The sequence below is a fragment of the Heloderma suspectum genome, chromosome 13 (genome assembly GCF_057233095.1).
Source record: "Heloderma suspectum isolate Gila_16-S chromosome 13, 16-S_ref, whole genome shotgun sequence".
NCBI lineage: Eukaryota > Metazoa > Chordata > Lepidosauria > Squamata > Helodermatidae > Heloderma > Heloderma suspectum.
Genome location: NC_139470.1, coordinates 21,510,263 through 21,535,239, shown reverse-complemented (window position 1 = coordinate 21,535,239; position 24,977 = coordinate 21,510,263). Strand labels below are relative to the sequence as shown.

General features: G+C 41.7%; 1 protein-coding gene across 6 annotated transcripts in view; it reads right to left on the bottom strand.

Moving 5' to 3' along the window:
* MED13L (mediator complex subunit 13L) overlaps positions 1-24,977 on the bottom strand; it is a 213,543-nt gene that overhangs the window by 37,299 nt on the left and 151,267 nt on the right. For all 6 annotated transcript variants that reach the window (XM_084819398.1, XM_084819400.1, XM_084819399.1 and 3 more), the window contains 6 exons: positions 19,490-19,710; positions 14,183-14,388; positions 10,765-11,711; positions 7,279-7,458; positions 5,682-5,905; positions 3,320-3,512 (listed from right to left, as the gene is read on the bottom strand). In XM_084819398.1, coding sequence (XP_084675524.1) covers positions 3,320-3,512; positions 5,682-5,905; positions 7,279-7,458; positions 10,765-11,711; positions 14,183-14,388; positions 19,490-19,710 — 1,971 coding nt within the window. The remainder of the gene's footprint in view (positions 1-3,319; positions 3,513-5,681; positions 5,906-7,278; positions 7,459-10,764; positions 11,712-14,182; positions 14,389-19,489; positions 19,711-24,977) is intronic.

The window sequence follows — 24,977 nt, the reverse complement described above, 5'->3', positions numbered from 1 at the left end:
TCAAAAAATAAACCACTCAGATTGTTCTAATTTTTTAGAAGTACTTTGTAACTACTCCATTTTAACCCTTATGCTGTATCATTTAGAGCTAGGGGAGTATTTTACCTATATTTTCTTAAATGGCTGGATTTATGTACTGTTTTTTGTTTTTCTTTTCCCTTAAAGAAATCTTCCTTTGTTTAATTGTTTCTTTATTTTGTCCTTGGGCTATTCAGAAACTCATGCACTCTGTAATCACCTCCACTAAATTCCTAGAAAATCAATTAAGCAGAAAACCATCACATTTCTAGTTCTTCAGAAAGCAGAGCTTACTAGGTTTGCTTCTGACTTAAACAAGGCCATTTACACTTCCCTAGAGTAGGTGTGAAATGCTAGAGGATAGGGTCTAAAATGTGAGAGTTACAGAAGAATGCATATTTGAACCACAAGCTCCTACTCCCATATCAACCTATCCAACTTTTAAGGTTGTCTACTGAAGCCCTCCTCCCAGTGCCTCCTTTACTGTAGATACTATACACAATTGGTTACATCAGGCATATCAAAGAGGCATCGCTAAAATGGCTGTCTCAACCAAAATTTGCTTTTGGGCTATTAGTGGCAGGCATACCTAGGAAAAGGTAACATAACAAGAAAATGTCTTGCTCAACAAGGTTCATGCCCCAGACAAGTCAAAACCACAGAGAACAAGGTGGGAAATTTCCATAGCACGATGGAAGTAAAAACAACATGTCATCAAATATGAATAAATATGAAGAGGCAGGATTAAAAGAGTACAGAAGCCAATCAAAGTTGAGTAAACAATCACATCACCTACCATGCTCAAGTGTAAAAGTATAAAAGTGAAGTTAAGATACTCGGTGGGGTTGCTCCCGGCAGGCAGTAATCTCTGCTGACAGAAATCTGTACTGGTAATGTATGCACGGTGCTTTGTCTTGTTTTCTTTTCCTGTTTTTTCCATATGGTATATGGGTGTGTGTGTGTGTGTGTGTGTGTGTGTGTGTGTGTGAGACAGAGAATGTGATATTGTCTTTCCTATTAATAAAAAGCAATGTGAACTCCTTCTATCCAGTTGTTACTATGGTTCAGTACTATCCAATGCCAAAGGCAAGCCACATCCTAGGACCTTAAACTAGACATATCAGGTAGGAACTTTAGGATAGCTTCTTAATTGCGCAAGAGATCTGTCTATGATCCTGCTATGTTAAACGAACAGTATCAATTTGTCAAAGAACTTGATGTCTTTTAAGTGATTCCCATATATTCTATCTTTCTCATCCAGAAATCTTTCCAACTTTAGGAGAGAGAAGAGAAGAGAAGAGAAGAGAAGAGAAGAGAAGAGAAGAGAAGAGAAGAGCTTTTTCGACTGTGGCACCCAAGTTGTGGAATGCCTTCCCCAAGGAGGTGCACTTGGCATGAACGCTATTGTCTTTCAGGCACCAGGCTAAAACTTTATTTGGTCGGGCATTTTAAATATTGGTGCTAGATCTCATCTGCTGTGTGCTGATGTTTTATGTGCTGCATGTTTATGTGGATTTTTCTTATTATTGTAAATTGCTCTGGAATCATTGTTCAATGAAAGACAGTATCTACAAAAATATTAAAAAAATAAGATAGCAAAGTTATATCTCTGTCAGGAAGCTGGATGAGTCACATAGGAAAACCTGCTCCATCTGTTAGGAAGCCCTACCCCCTTTTTAGGGATCTAATGCTTTGATCAACAATGATGTCATCATTCCACATAGGACATAGCCAATCACAAGCTCTGAAACTGCCAATTAATATGTAGATGAAGCACAAGGATACTAGAAGGGAGGAAAACAGCTAATTGAAATCTGATTAATACAATTATTCAGGGGTCCCAGAATACAAAGTACAAACATGTCTGGCAGAAATGCCAGAAAATGATAATAGAAACAAGAAGATATAAACACTAATTCTTTCCAATATATATCCCTCAAAATATAATAGCTCAGACTGGATATTACAACTTTTTGATCTGATGCCAAGTCCAGCAGCCAAGCTGGTTCATGAGGCCAAGGCCTCTATCACATACATATCTTATTCACCCCCAATGCTCAACCTATTAAGAACGAAGTGTGAGCAGCAAAAGAAACTCCAGGTTGGTTGGAAGAGCAGAACATATCTGCAGAGGTTGAGCTGCACCAAGTAAATCATCTAGCCTCCTCAACCTCATATGGACTGCTTCAAAAAAGGGACAATACGTGCTTATGTAGTATCAACAGCTTAGCCATGATAACTAAAGGGAACCTCCATATACAAAGACAGTATACCTGTGAAAACCAATGCTGCAGTTGGGCAAAAGGGGAGAGGTGCAGTTGGGTAACAGGGGAGCAGCCCTCATGCCTGCTTAGAAGTCTCCCAGAAGTTCCTGGCTGACCACTTTTGGAAAAATTAAGCTAGGCTAGACAGACCTTTCATCCTATCCATCAGGGCTGCCCTTCTGTTCTTAACTACTCATAGGCCCTCAAAATGTGTATGTTTCCAAGCTTGATTCAAGGTGCTGGTTTTAACTTATAAAACCTTACACAGCTCAGGACCACAATACCTGATGGAGCGCCTCTCCTGACATAAACTTACCTGTATACCACATTCCATATCTCAGATGGTGGCAACAATGGAGAGGGCCTTCTCATTGGTGGCCCCTCAATTATGGAATATCTCCCCAATGAAGCCCATCTGGCACCAACATTGCTATCTTTTTGGCACCAGGTTAACTTTTCTCTTCTCTCAAGCATTTGGCAGCATATGATGACTTTTTAATAAGGTCCTGGATTTGTCTTATGCTTTGATTGTTTAAAATTGTTTTAGATATATGTTGTCTGTGTGTGTGCTGTCTGTTTATATGTTTTCATGTCAATGGTTTTTACACTTTGTATGATGTATTTTTAATGGCTTTTAATCTTTGTAAACAGCCTAGAGAGCTTCAGCTATGGTGTGGGATAGAAATGTAATAAATAAAATTAAATTAAATTATATATATATATATATATATATGATGGATGGATGGATGGATGGATGGATAGATAGATAGATAGTAAATAAATAATAGAAAGCCTTCTTACAAGCCTATTAAAACAACATATCCGTATTCCCAAGTCAACCTTTGGGAAAGGCAAACCTATAGGGAGAACATAGGAAACTCTATCCTAGAGTGGCCAGGTAGCTGGCCAGATGGGTGGCTAATAAATCAAACAAACAAAACACAAAGTGACTTGGTCTTCAAGTTAAGTAGATCTGTCAGACAGAGCAAATACCTACTAAAACCAGGTTGCTTCCAACCTAGCTTCGCCCTACTTACCTAGGTGGTGACGACAGACTTGCGCATAAAGTCTGAGCCTGGAATGATTGTCACAGTCTTCATTGCCCCAGGGTAGGTTAAACCAGTCGCTCACATGCTCATCCGTCAGCTTCTGGGCCACCGTTTTCCCCACTCGCATGATCCCATCATGCAACACTTTACAGATCGGCTTATGTTGGCCAAGCCGACACATCTAGAGGCATAAGGAGGAAAACCAATTACAGCAGTGTAACATGTTCACAAATTACAGATATACGTCATCCAGAGGTCAAAATGTGGATCCCAAATCCAGTATAAAAATTGGATTTTTCAACAAGTAAACGGTAAAAGTAAACATTCTATTTCAATCTGCTTATAATGAAGCAAAGGCCCTAAATATCCCGCTTACAACAGGAAGAAATGGGAAACCCGACTTCCTCTTTTTTCAGTGGGACTTAAGTGCCGGTGTGCTAAATCTCCATTACATTCAGTGGGATTCGGGCACTCCAAACTTTCTCTGGATGCCACACTAAATAAGCAAGCAAATTATAAGAGAAGTGTTTCCTCTCCACAATATTTGCAACTGTGGAAACACTGGCTGAGTCTGTGTTTCTGTTACCCATCTTGTCCTGTTGCTTAAGCATTACTGCATCCTAGTGGATAATTAAAATATTACTGCTGTCCTGGAAAAAAAAATAGATGTCTTTGAGAATGGGCAGGAAAGTAAATGGACTGGCAGTGCCACACAGTAACAGGGCTGGCTGAATAAAGCAACCAACATGAAAACTGCTATATAGTCTAAATGTGTTGATTTTTCAAAGAACGGTAGGTTAACATTTGCTGAATTTGAATGCTAAACCTATTTTTGAGTTTAACAACATTACAGTTTGTGCACAAACAGGAGCTGAAATCTACCCTTAAAACTAAACAAGCACTTAACATTCACATGTTCAAATGAATGTCTGAAATGTGCACATCTAAAGGCAAAATTCAAAGCTAGCTATTCAAATGTGAATTTTCCCTTAAAACTAATTAATGAGCACTGGCTCATTAAAATCGCTGCACATTTTGAGGCCTTGGCTTTTACATCATAAGGTGGAATTATCTGAAATAAAAAGTGACCTTTGCCCATTGGTTTCAAATCCCATTGACTTTTCTGAGAGCAAAGGTTCACCAAAAAACTCATGTCTTCCTGAAAGGTTTCCCTTTATTCTGAGCAATGACATTCTTTCTAACAAGCAGCATCTTGTGGCCTCCTTTATCAAGTTCGTGAGGCTACCGAGACCATTTCATGGATATAGTTGCCAGCAGTCCTCAAAAGCTAGGAATGCATCATATTAAATTACAGAAATTACATATAGCTTGTATTGGAATGAGCCCTTTGTTTCTAAGGAGCCAAAGTGCATGAAGCTACGACTGGTTGGTCTTTGTTTCACCCCAGCTTTTCCCTGCCCTATTATCCTAAACCTGGGAACCATTCCTTAGCTCAGTTACGGCACTGATTCAATTTTGCAAGCAACTTTCTGTATAACCAAGTCTTCTGCCAAGGGTCTTCATATCGGAGTTAGCAGAAACTTCTGGGACTTCATACTGTATCTTCTGCCAGGAGGATAGAGAGAGCCTTTTGATATCCAGATCAGCAACTGCCTTTTGCTATATAATCCACCGGCATATTTTATCAACTTAAACAAGTATTACAAGTTAGAACCAGCATTCTGTTCTGCTAACTTCTTTGACTGCAATTCGGTTTTGCAGTTGTTAATAAATCTAACTTTGGGGTTAAAATGAAACTTGGGTGTTTTGATTTGGGAGGTGGAGAATTCTACATAGCCTTATTTCACTCCATGTTAATGCTTTGGGCCTCTCAGCCCACATTAACACAAAAGTATGTACTAATGCTCTAGAGGAGATGGATGGCGAGAGATCAGAAGCTCACAGAATTGTAACTCAGTATCCCAATTAGATGTCTCCCACATGATAACTGAGTCCAGCTAATTTATTATTTTGGTATTTTAGGGATCTAGTCCCAGTGGCTGGAGCAACTGCATTCCCATCCATTTTGGCTTGCCCAGTGACCTCCCTGGGGTGTCAGGCAAAGAAAGGGGGAAGGACCATAGGGATATCACACCAATGTTCTGCTTTTTTAGAAGAGAACCTGCAGTTTTAAAGCATTCATTCCCTTGCTTCTCCCATGTTGTTCTAGCTACACCATTTCACTAATAGCAGGTGTGGAGGCTGTACTCACTTGGACACAAGTAAAAATTACTGCCACAGTTTCTCCTATAAAACAGTAATGGGGAGGGGGGGAGAGAGGGGGAGGGGGGGAGAGAGAGAGAGAGAGAGAATCCTATCCAAACCTCAGAAAATTCCTCTGCTCACCAACCTCGTATACGGCGCTCAAGTCCCTGAAGAAAGTTTTGGCTCCATCAAGTAAGGCCTCATTTTCTGGACACACCACAATATAGGCAACATCTCGATGGCCCCCATATGGGTCCAGCAGCAGCCTCTCCCAGAATGGTAAGGAGAACGGAGAGATTGTCAGGAAGTCCTTGTCGTAACCAACCAGCAAAGTGGGGATTGGAAGTGGCTCGGGAGATTCCTCTGAGCCTGAATCAAGAAAAGGGAGTTAAAGAACTCTGACCCTGAAGAGCTGTCAAATACCATAGGTTGGACTTCTTAAGGCCTTTACAGACTATTATTTTGTGCACAATAAAAAAAAAATATAAGGACCCAAATATCTTCACAGAGATGGACCTTCAGTCAAAAGGGTATCACATTTTTCTAGCACTTAAACCACTTAAGCACTTAATCTTTGTAAACTGCCCACAGAGCTTCGGCTATTGGGTGGTATAGAAATGTTAATAATAATTATTATAATAATACTACCAGCAGCAGCCCTTTTGGGCCTGTGACCATATTGGGCAGTTTGAGAAATTGTCCTGGGCACCACCACAAAATGGTTGCCATGGGAGGTATGGCTAGTCACAAAGGAAAAGTAACCTGCCCAAAAGATTGAGGACAAGGCAGAGGTGGGTTCTGAGACCCAACACACAAAACTCCTTTGAACCCACAGTTTCCTGCGCCAACAGAAATGATTCAACAGAAGCCAACCTCTTCTTCTCTCTACTCCCACCTCTCTTTGCCAGCCAACTCATTCCCTCAAAAAACCCCACTTGCTGGATCACCCCTAAACCCTCTTTCACTCTCCATCTTTCTCTCATGCACATGCAGCCCACATCCATTCGGAAAGCTCTCTCCACCCTCCAGGTTGCTTGCAACTGGCTTTCCCAGCCCCCAAATGGCTTTCTGCTTCTCTCCCTGTCACCCTCCCTGTTGGCTTCCCTGACCCATCTGCTGGCTTACTGGTGCCCTTTCTAGTTCCCCAATTCTCTGTTTAGCCCTTTCCCCAGTTTACCCGACAGCAGTGACAGGGCTCCCATTTTCCTCCCCTGCCCTCTTTTTGTTGGAAAGTGTCAGCCTGCAGCCTGCCATCTTCATTTCCTAAGAAGGTCTCTAAGCGCCACATGAGGGCCAGAAGCATTAACAGAAAATGAAGATGGCACCAGCTGGAGCCCCTTCTCTTTGCTTTGAAGCAATCCCAGCTGCTCTTAAGAACAGGGTTGGTTTTTTTTAATCAAATTGGGAGGGGGCTGGGTGCCACACCAGGTGCAAAGGAAGGTGTCCAGGGGGTGCACTGGTGCTCATGGGCACCATGTTACCTACTCCCAACTTAAACCATAATAATGTTGTTGCTGTGAAACTGCAATTCTTCCTGCAACTAGCACAATCGCTGTTTAACGTGAAGGGTCCACAGAATGTCATTGTATGACCATCACTGGCACCTACCAGATAACGCCTGTGATTGTATTACTCCTCGTCACGTGCAATCTCCCCACCCCAGATGTACACTATATTCTGATCCTTTTTAAATCTGGAGAACTATGCTCTCGTGCTTAAAGATACGGATGTTTTTACTGTACCATAGGTTCCCCGTCCTGCCATTTTATGGAACTGCTGCCAGGTAAGGGGTCCTTGAACATGCTGGATGTTCTCCCAGGTCCTGCCAGTCCGCTTCTTCTGGATAGCATCCTGTAGGAAGGGCTGCAGAGACAAGAGCATGCGCACCACATCCTGGGAGGATAGCATGCTGATGTCTAGAACTGGAAACAACAAAATAGCTGGATTCAGGGACAGAATGCCATGCATCAAAATGGTTCAGCTCCTTTCTTTAAAATCTATTTTTATTATATAAAATATAATTGAATACCAGTATCAAAACAGGCAAACTATATAATTGGTGCCATTAATGGAACTTTAAACATAACATTTCAAAATTCCAAAGAAGCTTTTTTGTTTGGTTGGTTAGTTTGATTTTTCTTTCTGATGGTTCAGTTTCTTTACCTGCTACTTTGTTCAAAACTCACTGCATCTATATTTTGATCTTAAGAATAATATTTTGTTTGATAAAAAAACGACTCCTCTTGGGGCACCTTAAGGACTAACAAATTTATTCTGGCATAAGCTTTCATGGACACTGTCCACTTCATCACATGCATTTGATGAAGTAGACAGTGCCTGCAAAAGCTTATGCCAGAATAAATGTGGTAGTCCTCAAGGTGCCACAAAACTCTTTGTTGTTTTTGCTTCAACAGGCTAACACAGCTACCCCTGTGCATTTTGTCTGATAATTTATCTTACAGAGTATTCCTGACATCCTGAATGCCAAGTCTGAATCATAAAAATTTATGATAGAAGACCTGGACCAATGTTCTTACATTTGCCTCAGACAGCTAGGTTAAATCTTAATAATTGGATTGCCTCTAAATAACAGATGGGAAAACCGTGGCCCTCCAGAGGTTACTGCACTCCAGTTCCCATCAGCCCAAGCCAGCATAGCCTTGGTTCAGGGATGATCTGGGCTGTAGTCCAACAAAATCTGAAGGGCAACAGGTACCCACCCCTGCTCCAAATAATGTTATCATGGCCTTTAATCTTGATCCAACATAAATGCCTGACTAAGATGATAGAAAAGGCCTTCCAATATTCTGGAAGATGATAGCATTATTTATATGCATGACAGCTAAATGAAAATCAGAGGAGCTACTTTCTCACAACACACTCTTAGTTTGGATGCAGCACTCAAGACTCTGAAGAAAGTTTTAGTCCATCAAACAGGTGGAGTGTAATGGCAAAGAGAAAGAACTGTGAATCAAGAAGTCTCTGGTTCAAATCTCACTTGTATTAGTGAAAAACAAAGCTAAAAAGAAGTGCTCCAGGCACAAGTACTTGACCTCAAATATCTGAGGTGGGAAACTGAAGCACACTTAATGTGATTTAAATGTTATATTACGTAGACATTTTATTAGAATATCTGTAAAAATATAAAGACAATAGCATGTACTTCCTTTACACTGTTTAAATTTAAGGAAAAAATGAAGGTACTGAAAATTGTTAACACGCTATTACATTTTAGCAACCCAAAAAACTGTGCATGATATGCTGACAACTACTCATCTACAACTTTGAGACTAATATTTGTCTGATATCGTATTTGCAACTGGTGTCCATTCATTGTTAGTTCATTAGCATGAACTTATGAAATGGAAAATTTTCCAGGGAAAATTAAAGCATGGCGGGGGGGAATAGAAAGCTTTCTGCTCCACATCACTGATTCTTCCTACTGCCATTTTTCTTCAGTAAAATTTAAATTCTGTGGTGTCTTTTTGGGAGGGTAGGCAACCCATGTCTAATGGCCAACCCATACTACCTAAAGTAGATTCCTGAGACCTAGGGAGTTTGAGGCTGGTCAGGTGGAGCCAGTCACTAAAATAAGGACTTCTATCTGATGGCAGCAGAAAAGGCCACAGGGAGGGAAGAGTGAAAAGGACTACGGGCAGAATATTTTGTCTCCTTTCCCTTACACCCACAAAACAGGGCATTGCCAGTCTGTGACAGCATGTGAAAAGCTTTGAATACTTGAAAGCACTGGGCAAATGATGGTGATGATGATGATTTAAGCTAGCCTTCGTTTTCTGGACACACATCTGGATGGCCCTTCTATGGACCATATGAGGCTGATTTGCCTAGATCCCAAGAGGTGCTCTCTCAGTTTAACCCTTTCTCATGCGGTTATAGGGAAGATAAAATTGAAAAACTCAAGGTTTCAGCTCCTTGGAGGAAGGGCAGAATATAAATGTGAAATTTTGAAAGTGGATCTACTTATCGGTTTTCCCTCCACTGCCAAATAAACATGCCTCGCCCCAATATTCAGGACTTTAAAAGAGAAGACGTTTTGTAGGCTGTAATTCAACCAAAGTTCTAGCACAAAAAGCATAATCCAGAGACTTGTCACATTTAAAGTAAATAATGAATTTGAAGTACAGACTTATAACTTAAATGGGTGCTGCAGCTCTAATGTTGTCAAAACAAATTTACATCTACCTTAGGTGCAATGTTACACATTTTTTTAGGTGTACACCTAAAAATGTAACGTGTGAATGTGACAAAAGACATGCTGGTAAACCTGTGCACCATACAGACACCCTCAGCAGGGAGCTGTGATTGCCAAAAGTCAAACTGTAGCCTGGGCACATCTGCTTTAAGACTGGTCCCAGAGGGGACTAGACAGTTTTACAGAAGCGATGTATAAACCACAATTCAGAGAAAGCTGTGCACTATATTTATACAGCTGCGGGGTTTGTTGCTTCTTTCTGAGCCTATCAACCCTGGAAGTACTTTGTAAGACACATCGGAAACTTGTGGGATTTTGAAAAAGTAGTTTATGAAGGCGTCATGAGGATGAATAATGACAGCTCCATTGTGCAGAGTCCCCTGTGCACATATTAATAAGCAATCCAAATCAAGCTATAACATACTCGATCTACTTTGTTTCCAGTGGCTGCTCAATCTTGCTGAATAGAGCTGATGTACAGAGGACAACACAGAGACACCCATACCATAAATCACTTAATATTGGACACTACACCGTGTAAAATACTGTACAGCAAAATTGAAACAGCACTACAGTGCTAATGAACAAGCACAGAAAACATATAGGAAGCAGCCTTATACCGAGCCAGACTATTTGTCCATCTAGCCTGGTATTGTCTACTCTGGCTGATTTCAGGTCTCAGGCAGGGGTCTTTCCCATCACCTGCTACTTGATCTATTTAGCTGCAGATTCTAGGAATTGAAGCTGGGACTTTCTGCATGGACAATACATGCTCTACCACTGAGCTATTCCCCTCTCCAGACATTTTAGCACTTGCTTATTACAAAGCATTCCAATGTTTGTATCTACACTCACTCTCTTGCTAGCGTTTGTATGAATTAATTTCGTTTTGCCAACAGATATTTAAATGAACCACCCTTTCATTGGAGAAATAATAATAATAATAATAATAATACCACCACCACCACCTGAACATCCAAAAACTGTTTTGTCCAAAGAGAAGAAAAATCCTTACCGTTGCTGTGAGGCCAAGAGTGCACGGTAGCACTTCTGACAAGAGTTTCATCCACTTTCCCGCCTGTAGGATTATCCACATACTGCCTGCCTTGCTCCAGGGCATTGAAGCACTCAATCCAGGAGTCATTGCTTTCTGCCTGAACTCTATCATAACTCCAGTTTGTGTAATGAAGTGTTTGTCGGCTAGTGGCAGACATGTAGTCCAAGCAGCTCAATGAGGTGAAAGGCTGGGTGTGCTGATTCTGAAGGAGGAGGAGGAGGCTCATTGGGGGTTCCTGAACCCTTTTGGATCCCTCTCCTAGCTGTGGAATTAAGGTGGTCTGACACATTAGCAACCTTCTCTCTGCAACTTGGCCGATGTCTGAAGTCCTGCCAAAAATATCCAATTCATCCTCAATGAACAGCCCAGAGTTGTACCCTAGTTTGCGGTTCATAATTGCACTAAATCCACAAGTGCACCGATACTGGTCCTCATTAGACGAATCTGGGATATACAACCCCACATCTGCCCCTTTAATATTCATGTTGCAAGCGCAAATGCAGCAGCTGTCAAAGTTGCTATCTTTAAAGATATTCAGCACAGAGTCTGAAAGAATGAGCGTGACATACAGGCTGTGGGCTTCTAGAATTGGTTGGACAGTGGCTGGCTCCACAGAATTGAGGGGCCGGGTTGTAGAGGGTGTTGAGGCTGGCGATCCTTGGTCTGTGCTGTCATATTTTACGGATCCTTGCCCACTGGCAGTGCCCCCACCTCTTGGAGTCCTTGGAGTCCTGGGTGTGCGTGGTGTAGGGACGGAGAAACGAGGAGTGGCCGGAGAAGGCAAGACTCCCGCTCCACCGTTGCTGGCTGGGGCAGCACTGCTTAGTGTCACAGGAGTGCTCATCTGGGGAGTGTTCATCTGAAGATAGTCTTGATCTGCCAAGCTCCCAACACTGGGTACATTGCTACAAGCAGACAAGGGGGAAAAAGAATATGTATCTGCTTGAGTTTGTAAGTTCTTCGCACAACGTTTTTCAAAATGGGAGGTGGATACAAAGGCAGGGGAGCTTCTTATCCACAGAGTACAGTCACTAAGGTAAAGCATAGCATGTCACAGAAGATCTCATCAACAACCGAACTGAGGAGTATTCTGACAGTGCAGGACAGAGACTGAAAGGTGTACCTTCTCTGTGGCAGCACCCACCCTCTGGAAAACCTTCCCATGTGCAGTTCTGGAGGCAGAAAATGTGGCATCTTTCATGCACCTCCTAAAAACGCACCTTTTCACCCAGACTTTCCCTGGGCTGTCACTGCTGCTGGCTTTTACTTTGGTTTTACATGCTACTTTTAAACTTTTAAAGTCTTATGTTTTATCGTGTTGTATTTTATGGTTTAAATTGTTTGCGAACTGCCCAGAGAGCCTTGGCAGTATATTAATTAATTAATATTATTAATTAATAAATGTGGGGCAGTATATTAAATAAATAAATAAATAAAATAAAATACCATACCTTAAAAAAGACGTGCCTACTGAGTGTGTTAAGTCAAGTCAGTGTTTGCATTGCAATACTTCAGAAGAAAAATAGAGTTCTAATTAAATAACTCACCAAATTATGTACAAGGGGAACACCACAAACCTATGTTACTGATCTAGACATATAATAGTATTTAAAGTGCTTACTTTCGAATATGGGTAATACAGATTTATATCTACAAGATTTTTACCTGATCCCAGGTAAATTTCCTAAACTGGCCAAATTCAGTTCTTTTCTGCGTCTTGCCTACTGGCAATGCATCCTTTGTACGTTGCCTGTCTGCTTGTGCCACAACTGCTAGGAGGGGTCAACACTCGCCATCACATTATTCATAATTTTATCATTATCTGCTGCCAGAACATGGCCCTTTATTTTGACAAGAAACCTGTTACAGATGACAAACACAGATCTTGCCATGGAATTTCACAGTAAGGGCAGCATGGATACAGATCTCCATAATTCTTCCTGCTTACATTGCTAATAAAAACACTGTCCTTAAAATGTGCCCCTTATGGCAATCGCTCCCTTGATGAAGGAGTGGAAACCTGAAGATTGAATGCATCTACGGTTCCTTTTCAGTTAATGTGGAAGTTTAAATATTCATTTTGAACTCCCATTCTGCCAGCAATTCAAGAAGGAAATGTGGTGAAACCTGATTCTCTGGAATAATTTTCTTGTTATCTCTAACTGACTCAAGTGCCAGTGAAGAGAAACAAAAAAAGCAGGCTACACGTTCAGAAAGGAGAAGCTGAAGTGCAGCAAGTGCCTTAGAGAAACAACAAAAGGTGACCTAGAAATCTTGATTAGCAATCACCTCTTTCGCAGAAGCTTGCAGTAATAGTCTTTGCTCTAATTGGATTACACTGGAAATAAGCGATTTTTATCCCAATAAATACCTGCAATTAATAATCAGCTGAGGTCTTGGGATGTAGTTACTATTACAGAAAACCAGGAATTAAATTGCTGCATAGGCAATGTCAAGGGCTTCATGATTGATTGATTGATTGATTGATTTTTGGCAATTCCTTTGAGAGCACTGAAGATCCTTTAGAGCTGGAAAGTGATTCATATAAAGGACTGATAGGAAGATACAAGCTGTTTCCTCTCTAAAATTAATTCACTGCTGCAGGAGAATCCTACACTCCATGTTTGCTTTTAAGGGGTTTCATGCATTTCACAGTTTCAGTTCTTGCTGTGTTTCAAGATTAGCAGCTGGGGTTTGCTTTTCATATGAAGTGCTACGCTAGCTTTCAATTAATTCTTAGCTAATATACTGACACTAACTTCAGAGTAGATAGGATCAGAGCACAGCAAATGGGCAGATAGTTATGTCAGAATCTGGAAGAGGCAGCAAGCTGAAAGAGGAAGCAATAGGAGAAAAACTATCATCACTGAGGTAAGCCCTCCAACATCTGAGCTATAAAGCTAAGAGATGCAAAGGGTATCTAATGTCAATGTTAACTGCCAGCCCTGTCTATGTGACTATGGAACTATGAAAATAATGAGCCTGACCCAGTGAAGTAGCTGCGGATATCAAGCAAGTGTCCCTGTAGGACTTTTTAGGACTGATGATCAACGAGACAATTAAGCAAGAAGCCATTCCTATCCTTTGTCTCTCTGTTGGGATAGACAGAAATGGAGACTGATCTCAATGTGGCTGTGCCCATCACAGAAGGATTTTTTTCTAAATATTCTCATTATAAAAAATGTTATGTCTGACCATTTCAGCGTGTTTGGTAATCAGCATTTCCAAATAGGCTCTCCGCGCTACTATGGGCAAAGTAAATCCCAAGGCTGAGAACTAATATCTTATGCCATGAATAACAAGGAAGACAAAACCATCTTCTGTATGAATACACAAAACATGCACGCGCATTTCCAGTTTCCACTGTTGTACTTACTTGTAACCATCTCTGATGAAAGCAGCGGTAGGTGGTAAAGAAAGTTGTTCAATTTTTGGAGGAATAGCCCAAGAAGGCCGATAGACACAGGCCTCTGGGATCTTCAGAGGTAGGAGGCACTGGCTGGGTAGCATCTTCAAAGGAGCAAACATGGAGGAGCCCATAAAAGGTTGAAAGGTTGAAATTTTGTGCACAAAGGAGAAATCCTGCAAATGCCAAGTAATTGCATTATTTGTAACAGAGCAGCCCCTGTCAGTTACGCTCCTTATAAAAAGGAAACACACGTATATGCAGGTGACTTTTCTTGTCTGAAGTGATGACAGGTAAGACATTTTCATTTGGACTCTCATTTCTCTCAGGATTTCAAAAAATAAGTATGGAGCTAGACTTTACCCAAACCATCAGCTGCTGACAAAAACAGTGGGCCCCATGTCTAGCCTCTCCACCTTGTAACATGCAGTAATGAAAAGCCTGTTGTGGTATCATCATGTGACATGTCTCCTCGCCTCTCTAACAGCAGCAGCCAATAATGTACAGCAGAGGTAGGGAAATGCGTGATACGGTATCACTTCATGCATTTCATTACTAGACGTTACAGGAGAGAGGAAGGGGAATTCAACTTGTTTTCTCTATTCTGGGTAATATCTAGAGATTTGGGATCTCAACCGACAAGAGAAAATACAGGGGACATTGACAGAGTAATTTAGTGGAAAACAAGAGGACAGGTGTGGGGCAGAGTTAAGAGAGAGTGTAAAGAGAAAGGTGGCTCCTTCCCGTAGCAATGTTATAGCCAGTTTGTTTTTTGTTTCTTTGCTGAGCCAATCAATTACATTAAATATACATATACACTGGATGGAAAGTGAATAAATTGTATTTGAAAGGACCTAGTTAAGAATCTATTCTTGAGAACAGAATCTGTCCTTGTTATGTCTGCAAAGCATATGCATTTGGGGGCTAGCCCTATATTTAATAAGGCACTCAGACTAAACACTATTCACTCATACAGCTGCAGATACTTAACTGAGTCAAAGATGACATTGTTTGCATTAACAAGACTGAGGTATTTTTTCCAGTTTTGTTATGGGTAAAAAACCCACAACATACACATCCCGAAACTAGGGCAGTCTTGAATATGACTGCTACAATCCACACACTATGTACAGATCTTTCAGTTACGATTATCCTGCCCTTCTTCCAAAGCACTCAAGCCAACATACATGCCCTTTCCTTTCATCATCACAGCAGTATTATGAGATAAGGTCAGGTGGAGAGATAGTGACTGGCCCATGATCACCCAGTGAGCATCATGGCTGAGTGGGGATCTGAACCTGAGTGGGGATCTGAACCTCCCCAGTCTTAATCCAACCCTGTAGCCACAGTTAGAATAAAATTATTTATGGCTAAACAAAAATATATGTGGTATTTAAATAGACATTCCCATATTTTGCCTGTGTAAAATCCATTCTGAAATCCATTCTGAAATCCTGTGTAAAATCCATTTTGTCTGTGTAAAATCCATTCTGAAACTTGTATTTTCCCTCATGGCAAACTATGAGGACCATCAAAAAATTAAGGAATTGGTTGGTGAGCGCACGGCCAAACCTAGCAACACATTTTCTAATGCTGAACATCTGATGACTCAGTTGATGTCAACCCCTTCACTGGGATGTGCAGCTCCTTAAGCCCTTTGGCTCACATGACAATCACATGTCTTTATATGGAGAAATTGTTTTAAAGGTATACACAACTTCATTTGTGTAGTGTACTCTCTCTCTCTCTCTCTCTCTCACACACACACACACACACACACACTCTCTCTCTCTCTCTCTCTCTCTCTCTCTCTCGTAAGGGAGAGGCAGCCCAAAAGTTTATTGGTGCATTCATTAACTGATGATGAAACCCATATGCAGTCGCAAAGCTGTCTAGACAGCACTGATCCCTTGTTATGAATGCCTGCTTCTGCGGGGGGCGGGCAGGACTTTTTAATCTCTATCACCAATCTTGACCCACATTTTCATTTGTATCTCAAGACTGATATTGTTTTGACAACTGGAAACAATGGATGGGATCCAGATTAAATAAACTGCAATTAGTTCCCACTTAAATCTATGGGGCTTAAGTTAATTCATGGCTAACTTGCCCCATTGATTTTAACTTAGTTTAACTTAGTCTGGGTCTAATCCAGTACACACACACACACACACACACACACACCAACAGCTAGTGACGAGTGTGTTGGAATATATCTAACATTTACAACTGTGCCCAAACAGAAGGAACCAAACAAGGAAGGAGTCAAGGAAATACGTAACTATACTCAGCCAGTACTCAACAGTACAATGAGATGCTCCTTTGTTTCCTGTTCTGTGAAGGCACTCTGGTCAAGGTGATGCTGTACATATCCATTTAAATTAGGGAGAAAATGGGTGTATTCACACATGCAATGCCAAGAGATGATTTGGCACTATTAGAATGAGCCCCAAGGAGTGTCAGGTTTACACACTGCCTTCTCCCTCCTTGTGTCATGCTCTGCAGTCATGGATGGACAAGTCACAGTTTGACTGTTTGTCAAATTCACCAATCTACAGCTTGCACTTGCCTCCAAACCAAGTCTGGTTCAGAAGCATCACAAGGCATCTGGCCATTTTGATGAACAGCCAAACCAGGAACACAAGTCCTGGATCATGGCACAAAAGCGAGAAAGAGGCAATGCACAAGCCTGAAGCACCTCAGGATTCATTCCTATAGGACCAAATTATGGTCTGGTGTTACAAGTGAATTGCATCAGTTCATTATTCCCAGAAGCTCCTTGGTCAAATATAGTCTGGGCCACCACCTGACTATACAAAGTCACACATCTTCTAATCTATTCTTAACATGTGTAAGATCATGTGTAGGGCAATAAAACACAAGCAGCAGTTCTTTAAACGTCCATATTAATTTTACAGAAGTAACTTTGCCAGAGTACAAAATAGACCTTTCCCATATATTCATTCTGCTAGATCCCTCTAGTTTCTTGTTTCTGTAAAGAAATAGCAGGTCAATAAATCTGAGAGAGCAATCCTATGCCCCCAGACAGTGTCTGGGGGGACATAGGATTGTTTGAATTCTAGGATCCAAGGTTGGAACCAGGGCTCCAACGTCAGAGCCCAGAAATCACACTCCCCACCCCCTCGTAGCTGGCGCAGTTCTCTCTGGGCAGGCTATGTCTCCACGCTCAGGAATGGAGCACTGAGATGGGGAAAGGGGGGGGGCAGTCCTGGGGGCAGGGAGGGGAGGACACCATGGAAGCTGCATTAGATAGCTTCCTATTGGGTCTCCAGGCTCCTTCCCTCACCCTCCCCGAAGCTGCGGCAAGTCAAAATGCAGGGCGGCTGGAGCACAGAGGAGAAGATCCCCTCTGCACTCCACCTGCCCTGAATAGGATAGTTGGCAGCCTCCGATTTCAGATGCTGGTGACTATCTGGATAGGATAGGATAGGATAGGATACGAAAGGAAAGGAAAGGAAAGGTTCCTCCTGTGCAAGCACTGGGTCATTACTGACCCCTAGAGGCGTTTTCATGGCAGACTATAGCGGGAGTTGGTTTGCCATTGCCTTCCCCAGTCGTGACTACCTTTCCCCCAGCAAGCTGGGTCCTCATTTTACCGACCTCGGAAGGATGGAGGGCTGAGTCGACCTGAGCCAGCTACCCGAGACCCAGCTTCCGCTGGGATCAAACTCAGGTCATGGGGAGAGTTTAGGATGCAATACTGCCACCTACCACGCTGCGCCACACGAGGCTCACAAGGATAGGACTGCACCCCAAATTTATTTTCCATCAATATACAACTGTCTGAACACACACACTTGAAACTGATTCACCAGATCTAGAGAAATGAGTGGGGGAAGGCGAAAGAGAGAGAAAAGAAAGTTGAGAGGGGAGATCAGACGTCCCCTCTCACTTCTCTTCACTGTCCAGCCTCAACCTTGGCAAATAATTCTAGGTTCTTTTAAAACCTAGACCTTATGACAGTTTCAGGTTACATTTTAAATGAACAGATGAGAATCTGAGTCCCAAGCTACCTGCTTTATAATCTAGAAACAGGTCCCTTTCAGGGACTAGTATAGGTGGAAGGAGCTCACTTTATAAACCAACGGTGCCTCGCTTACTCTTGCATCAGATCCTTTTTCTGCTTTGGGGAGAGAATCTAGTAGCAAAACATGTGAGGAACTTTTGTCTTAAGGAAACCTATATGCTGATGCTTCTGCTGAAGATGGACTGGTAATTGTTAGCAGCAGCTCCTCCCTCCTTTTCAGGAGCAGACTGAGGAGTAGATCAGTCCCATAAACCTACTTCAATTATTGCCACCTGTACTGGCCCCTGGTGAAAGGAAGCCCAGTCCCATATAGATACGTAACAGGTGGAAGACAGTGTAATACACATGACCCCTCAGTAAGAGGATTAAGTGAAATCTGCTGTTCATACAAAATAATGCATGCAATATAAATATAATATTATCTAGTTAATTTGCATACATTGCAAAAAAGTAACACTGCTAATTTGTAGCTGAACGATGCTGCAGCACTTTAGAACATTGTGGCCTGAAATGAGACCATTGGGCCATCTAGTGTATGTTCTACACCAGGGGTCCCAAACCTTATTGGGTTGGTGGGTACACTTCAAATTTTGACAGTGTTATGGGTGCTCTCACAAAATGGCTGCTATGGTGGGCATGGTTGGTCAAAGAACACTAATTTCCCAGAAGGTAAAACTGGTAGGACTAAAAGAAAAGTAACTTGCCCAAGAACCTAAGTTCTAGGCAAAGGTGGGGTCTGAGGGCTAAAACACAAACCAACTATTTTGAATCCAAATAAAGATTGGTGCTGGAGGGCAGCCCTTCACTTTGCAGCGTGCCGGCCTCCCAGTTAAAAAATAATAGATACATATTTAAATTAAGAAACAAAACACAGAGCTGTCTGTGATCACATTGGCACCCACATGCACCACACTGGACACTCCAGGTTGCCACTGAGTGGCAGTGGCTCTACAGGGTATCAGACAGAAGTTTCCCCCGTCACCTGCTACCTGATCCTTTAAACTGGAGATAGCAGGAATTGAACCTGGGGCCTTCTGCATACATGCTGTACCACTGAGCTATGACCCTTCCACAACCTCAGTTCAGCTCTAAGGTGCCACAGTACTTCATGTGCACACTTGAAGCATTTGAGATTTCTCAACAAAGAATTTAAATTCCTGTTTTGTTAGTTAAATCCCTCAAGAAACCCATCTTGCAGTTGTATAATATTATCAGCTTCAGCTTGCTACCTTGACTTCTTCTGGCTTAGGGCTCCCTAATCCATCTTCCACCTCCATTTTAAATTCGGTGAGCTGAGTTGTAACCATGTTGACCACAGGACTTTCCAGCATCCCCAGTGTAGTCACCGTCTCTGAGCTAATGCCATCTTTATAGCTCATCACAGGGGAGAAAGCCGGGTGTTGCTCCAAGGAGGGTGGTGTCGGAAACATCCTCTGCAGATCTGCCACAGCTGGAGAAGACAAAGGGATGAAAAGACATGACAAAATACATCTTTCATACTGTTCAAAGGCAGCTCATAGAAAAGAAAAATGAGGGGCAAACTATGAAAATAAGTAAGAGGGTAAAAAGAAAGCGTATATACTGCCAGTTTCAGAATTAGCCTCATTGAACTCAACTGCCCACAGAAGGGCCAAATCCCATGGAAATCCTACATTCAAGACTATTATCTGATGTAAGAAATAACATACACTATCCAGCTGTGTCATTACTTGCCATGTGTCGCAGAAAAATTTCCCACAACATGTTTCTGAAGGAAAAAACAGTTTCTAAGGGCTAAAGTACATGTGACATTAACCATGTGACTTAACCTTGCAGGTGTATTTTTAAGAGCTGCTGGGTGGCCTGATCAGGGGAGGGGAATTTACCCCTTTCCTCTTGTGCCATGTTCCCAACAAATATCCACCCTCTTTTCCCCCAGCTGCTAATTGGCACAGGAGGGAAGCTTTGATTGGTGCCAATGGGAATTGCTCTCCCGTGCCAAATAGCAGATGGGGGGGGGGGGGCTTTAGTTGGAAAGAAAAGACTAAGCCCCACTATCCTAATAGCAGCCAAGGGTGGGGTGGGGTGGGGTGGGTGGGGATTTATAGTTAAAAAGATATATGCAGGGCCAAATCACGTGCTTCTAAAATAAAGCATTTTTCCTAAAATTAATTAGTGACATAATGAATACAATATCACACAAATTAACTTTTTTAGGTTAGTATCTCTACAATGCATGTAACTATTTACCCCAATGCTCACCTCTCTGGGAATGCTTTCAATTACTATGTTAGCAATTTTCAGAGCCATCATTGTTTGTCAAAAATTTAAATAATGTAAAAGAACTGTATGCTACTGAGTTGTCATGACTTAAAAGTAACTACTGAATACTTTCTCATAATCAATTATTTCAGTTCTACTGCTTTGGCCTATTGGAAAAACTTTGGAGATACAGCACATAAATTTAATATGGCGTACTTTTAAAGTTTTGTTTACTGAACACATTTATTTTAAGAATGTATAAATTATACCTTCATCTAAAGTTGGATTTCAGAGCACTATACAATGTTTTAAAAATCAATAAAATATCAAACAACATAAAACACTAAACAATACAGTAAAATTGAGAGGAATAAAACAATACAACCAATGAATATATGCTAATTTAAAATGCTTGGCAGCAAATAAAAATGATTTTAACCAGCCTGCAAAAAGAATATCGGCATACCTCCCTTGGGAGAGCATACCAAAATCTGGGTGCCAGCCACAGAGAAGGTCCTCTCTTTTGTACATTTATCACACAGTGTATAGCACAGTTAAACTATGGAATTTGCTACCACAAGATGTAGTGATGGTCACCAACATGGCTGAATTTAAAAGGTGATAAGACAAAATCATGGAGGATAAGGCTACCAATGGCTACTAGTCATGACGGCTATATATTATCTCAAGTATCAGAGGCAATATGCCTCTCAATACTAGTTGCTGGGGAAGAAGAATGGGAGGGTGCTACTGCACACAAGTCCTGCTTGTTGGCTTCCCATAGGAATTTGGTTGGGCACTGTGGGAACAAGAATGCTGGACTAGATGGGCCTTTAGTTTGACCCAGCATAACTCTTCTCATGTTCTACTTCTCCTATAGATTGAATGTGAAGAAGGGCTTCCTCTGACAATCTTAATCCATGTTTGATTCAAATCAAAGATGTTGAAGCAGATCACAATCTATTTAGAGCATCAGAGCGTTATCCAATTCAAAAATTTCCAGAAAAACTTACATTACTAGAGTGTGAAATCACAGGTAACCTTTTTTTTAAAAAAAAAGTGAGGTGAAAGAACAGTGGTCCGTAATAGCTAAGAAACAGTCCTCTTGCCTTTCCCCTGAGCTTTGAACCACAGGTATTAAAACATGTGGAGCCTTCAACAAAACGTTGCAATGTATTCTCGTGTTGTAACAGGAGCGCTCTTGTTCATGGTCTCCAGTCAGTCCTTTCTTTGGGATACTATAAGCTATTAGGGACTCAAGCAAGGCAATTCGCTTTTCCCCTTCTCCCAGTTTTCGGGTCTTTTCCAAACAATATTCAACTGAATATGGCTACCAAATAGGTTCAGTCTTCATTGGGCTGCTTGATTTGTTTCGTTTTGCCCCCTGCTGTGTGTTTTCAAATATATTCTTTGTAATTCTGCAAACCTTGGGGTTTCCCTGAGCAAGCCAATGTTTCCCTCTTGTTTTTCAGTGGCCCTGCTTTGGCTTGAGTCCTATCAGTACTCACCATCTAGGTTCACTATTAGTCGTAGTGCAGGGCTGCCCCTACCATGCAGCACGGTGAATCTAGGTTCACTATTAGTCGTAGTGCAGGGCTGCCCCTACCATGCAGCACAGTGAATCTAGGTTCACTATTAGTCATAGTGCAGGGCTGCCCCTACCATGCAGCACGGTGAATCTAGGTTCACTATTAGTTGTAGTGCAGGGCTGCCCCTACCATGCAGCACGGCGAATCTAGGTTCACTATTAGTCGTAGTGCAGGGCTGCCCCTACCATGCAGCACGGTGAAAGAGGCTGCTTCAGACAGAAGAATTCAGGAGATAGATCAAGGCAGAAAACGATGTCTAAATGATGCCGCCAAGCTTTTTAAAGTGTTGGCCCTAGCATGGGGCTGGGGTGGGATATCGTTTGGTGCTCTGCTTTGAGGGAGTGATTCCGAAAACTGAGAAGGAAATCTAACGTGCGGTCCACCAGGGACTGCTTCTTCAATGGGCTTGTTCAGTAGAGGTGGCACAGCAGCGGTGCCTGGTAAATTACACGCCCAGGTACCAAAGACAATTTCACCCTAAATCTTAAATGTTACACGAGTGAGATCTCTTACAAACCAAGGTTAATGCTGCCATGGATTAAAAGAAAATTCCCTATGAAATTCCCTATCAGCCTCATAACCCAATTAGACAGACTACAAATGAAAGCTATTGCTACTACTAAAACGGTGCTTGGTAATTATAAATCTAGCCTCCAGGCATCTCTGAGAGAGCCAGCAAATAATTGTATTGCAAATCTACTATCTTTCCACACTAGCCAGCAAAGCAGGATTTAAAAATAAAAACAGTACCTTTTATTAAACCGATACATTTTCCCTTAAGGGAATGGTTTTGAAGTGACACATGCCAATAATGTTTTAGGTGCATTTCTCAGTTAGGTCTGGGACAGCTTACTTAACCACTGGTTCATATGCCCTCAATGCAGTTTACAAGAAAAAATAAACTGCAGGAACAATTTAGGGATTGCAGGAAAATCCGGTCATTCCCATGCTTTAAGACCTATCTGTTTTCTCCAGCCTTCTCTGATTTGCTGAGATTTTAACTTCCTCCATTATCTATCTTTGTTTTCCTCATGCATTTGTTTAGATTTTGAGCCTGCAAGTAGGATTTTGTCATTTTAGCCTTATGTTTTATACTGTATAGTACCTTGTTTTTTAATTAAGAAATTGTTGTTGTTGTTACTGTTGTTGTTAGTTACAGGCAAATACAGGAGTGTCATTCATAGAAAGTGTGAATCACATGAACTGTAGCCATTTTCTATGTGATCTTGCAACTGAAATGGCCAAAGAAGCTCCCTTTTTGACAATGTTTCTGATGCTAGTTGCTAAAAATCTATGCAACTTATACTGGTCTCCTTAATGATATCCGTCAGCTCAACAGGTACAGGAACTAGAAGTGACTGGCTGAGCAAAAGTTAAAGAAAGTGCGCCTCCAAACTTAACTAAACAACAGTTAACTGGTGGAGATCTCTAAACCTAAACTCTAAACTCAGTGGAAGACCAGTTTGCTAGCCACAAAACAGCAAGAAAAAGCAAATGCACCCAACAGAACACCAACATGAATGAGTGAAGAGCAGGAACTTGCATATTCTAAACTAAACCAAGTCACGTGTGCAAGAAGCAGGCAGCGTTGCCAGTCCTAACTGGGTTTATCAGTCTTGGCCAGAACTGGAGACAACAGTTACTGGGGTTATAGTGTGACTCTATTAACCTTTTTAGATCGGCCATTTCTGTAACACACTAAGGATGCTTCCAGACGGAGGACTCCTAGTGCTACCAGTCAAAAGACGTTGTGAAGCTATTCTGTCTTTTCTGCCTTTTTTATGGAAAGAAAAAAGACAGGAGGAGGAGGAGTGGGAAAACACAGTGTGTGTGTGTGTGCGCGCGCATGTATTACAAGTGGAAGATGACACTGGATGGACCCCACCCCGCACCCCACTGTGTAATTCCATGAATGAGGCAGGGAGATTGCACAATAAAAGCCTCGTCTAGAAACACAGGGTGTGAAGAATATGGAAGCCACTCTGAGCAGTACTTTGTGGCAGAATTGCCTTGGGATATTCCTGCACAGAATGTAAGGCATACAGTATGCTAATGTTCCCCCTGCTCCTCTTGCTGGTAACAAAGTGGGGCTTAGGGGGGCACCAGGCTTGTATTCAAAGGGAAATCCTTTGCAGAGAGACTAATCTGGCCCATCACAGCTTGTGCAGAGTAAAAGACAGGTTCTGCTGTCTAGCCATCTGACATCTCTCTCATCCACACATATGCTTCTCCTCTTTGTGTCAGTCTTTTACAGAAACTCCTGCATCGAGAGAAAAGAAGAATACTGAAAGGGGCAACCCTTATCTATTTAACCCTTCCTACCTTGCTCCACATTATGCCATTTTCTTTTGGGGTTCTTTTTTTGAGGGGGGGGGGATTTCTGCACTGCAGTGTCATTAAAAAGAAGAAGAAGGGAAATGTTTAATTAAATAAACCTAAAGAACTGACTGGGTATCATTATTCATTTTCATATGTGTCATGCTTGAGAAAACCTTGCATATTTTAAGCAGCTATAGATCTACTAAAACTGTCAAAATCCAATCTCTGTGTACTTCATACTTCTGCATTTGAGTAAATCAGCACTGCTTTTATGGCTCCATATAACTCTCTGACTCATCTTTGTGACACCATGGTTTTTCCCCTCAATTTGTTCTCATTACCAGCCAGAGTTAATGAGATAATGTTCAAGAATGATTTGCAGTAGAATGCAAGTTCAGCTTAGAGTAGCCACAGTCTCTCTCTCTCTCTCTCTCTCTCTCTCTGAAGCAGAGGATCTTGTAATTCACAATGACATCCGTTGGTATCACACAGAATACTATTTTCATATACACATAAAGCATTTCTAAAGCATATCACGTAAGCGAGCATTGCGACGGAAAAAAATATC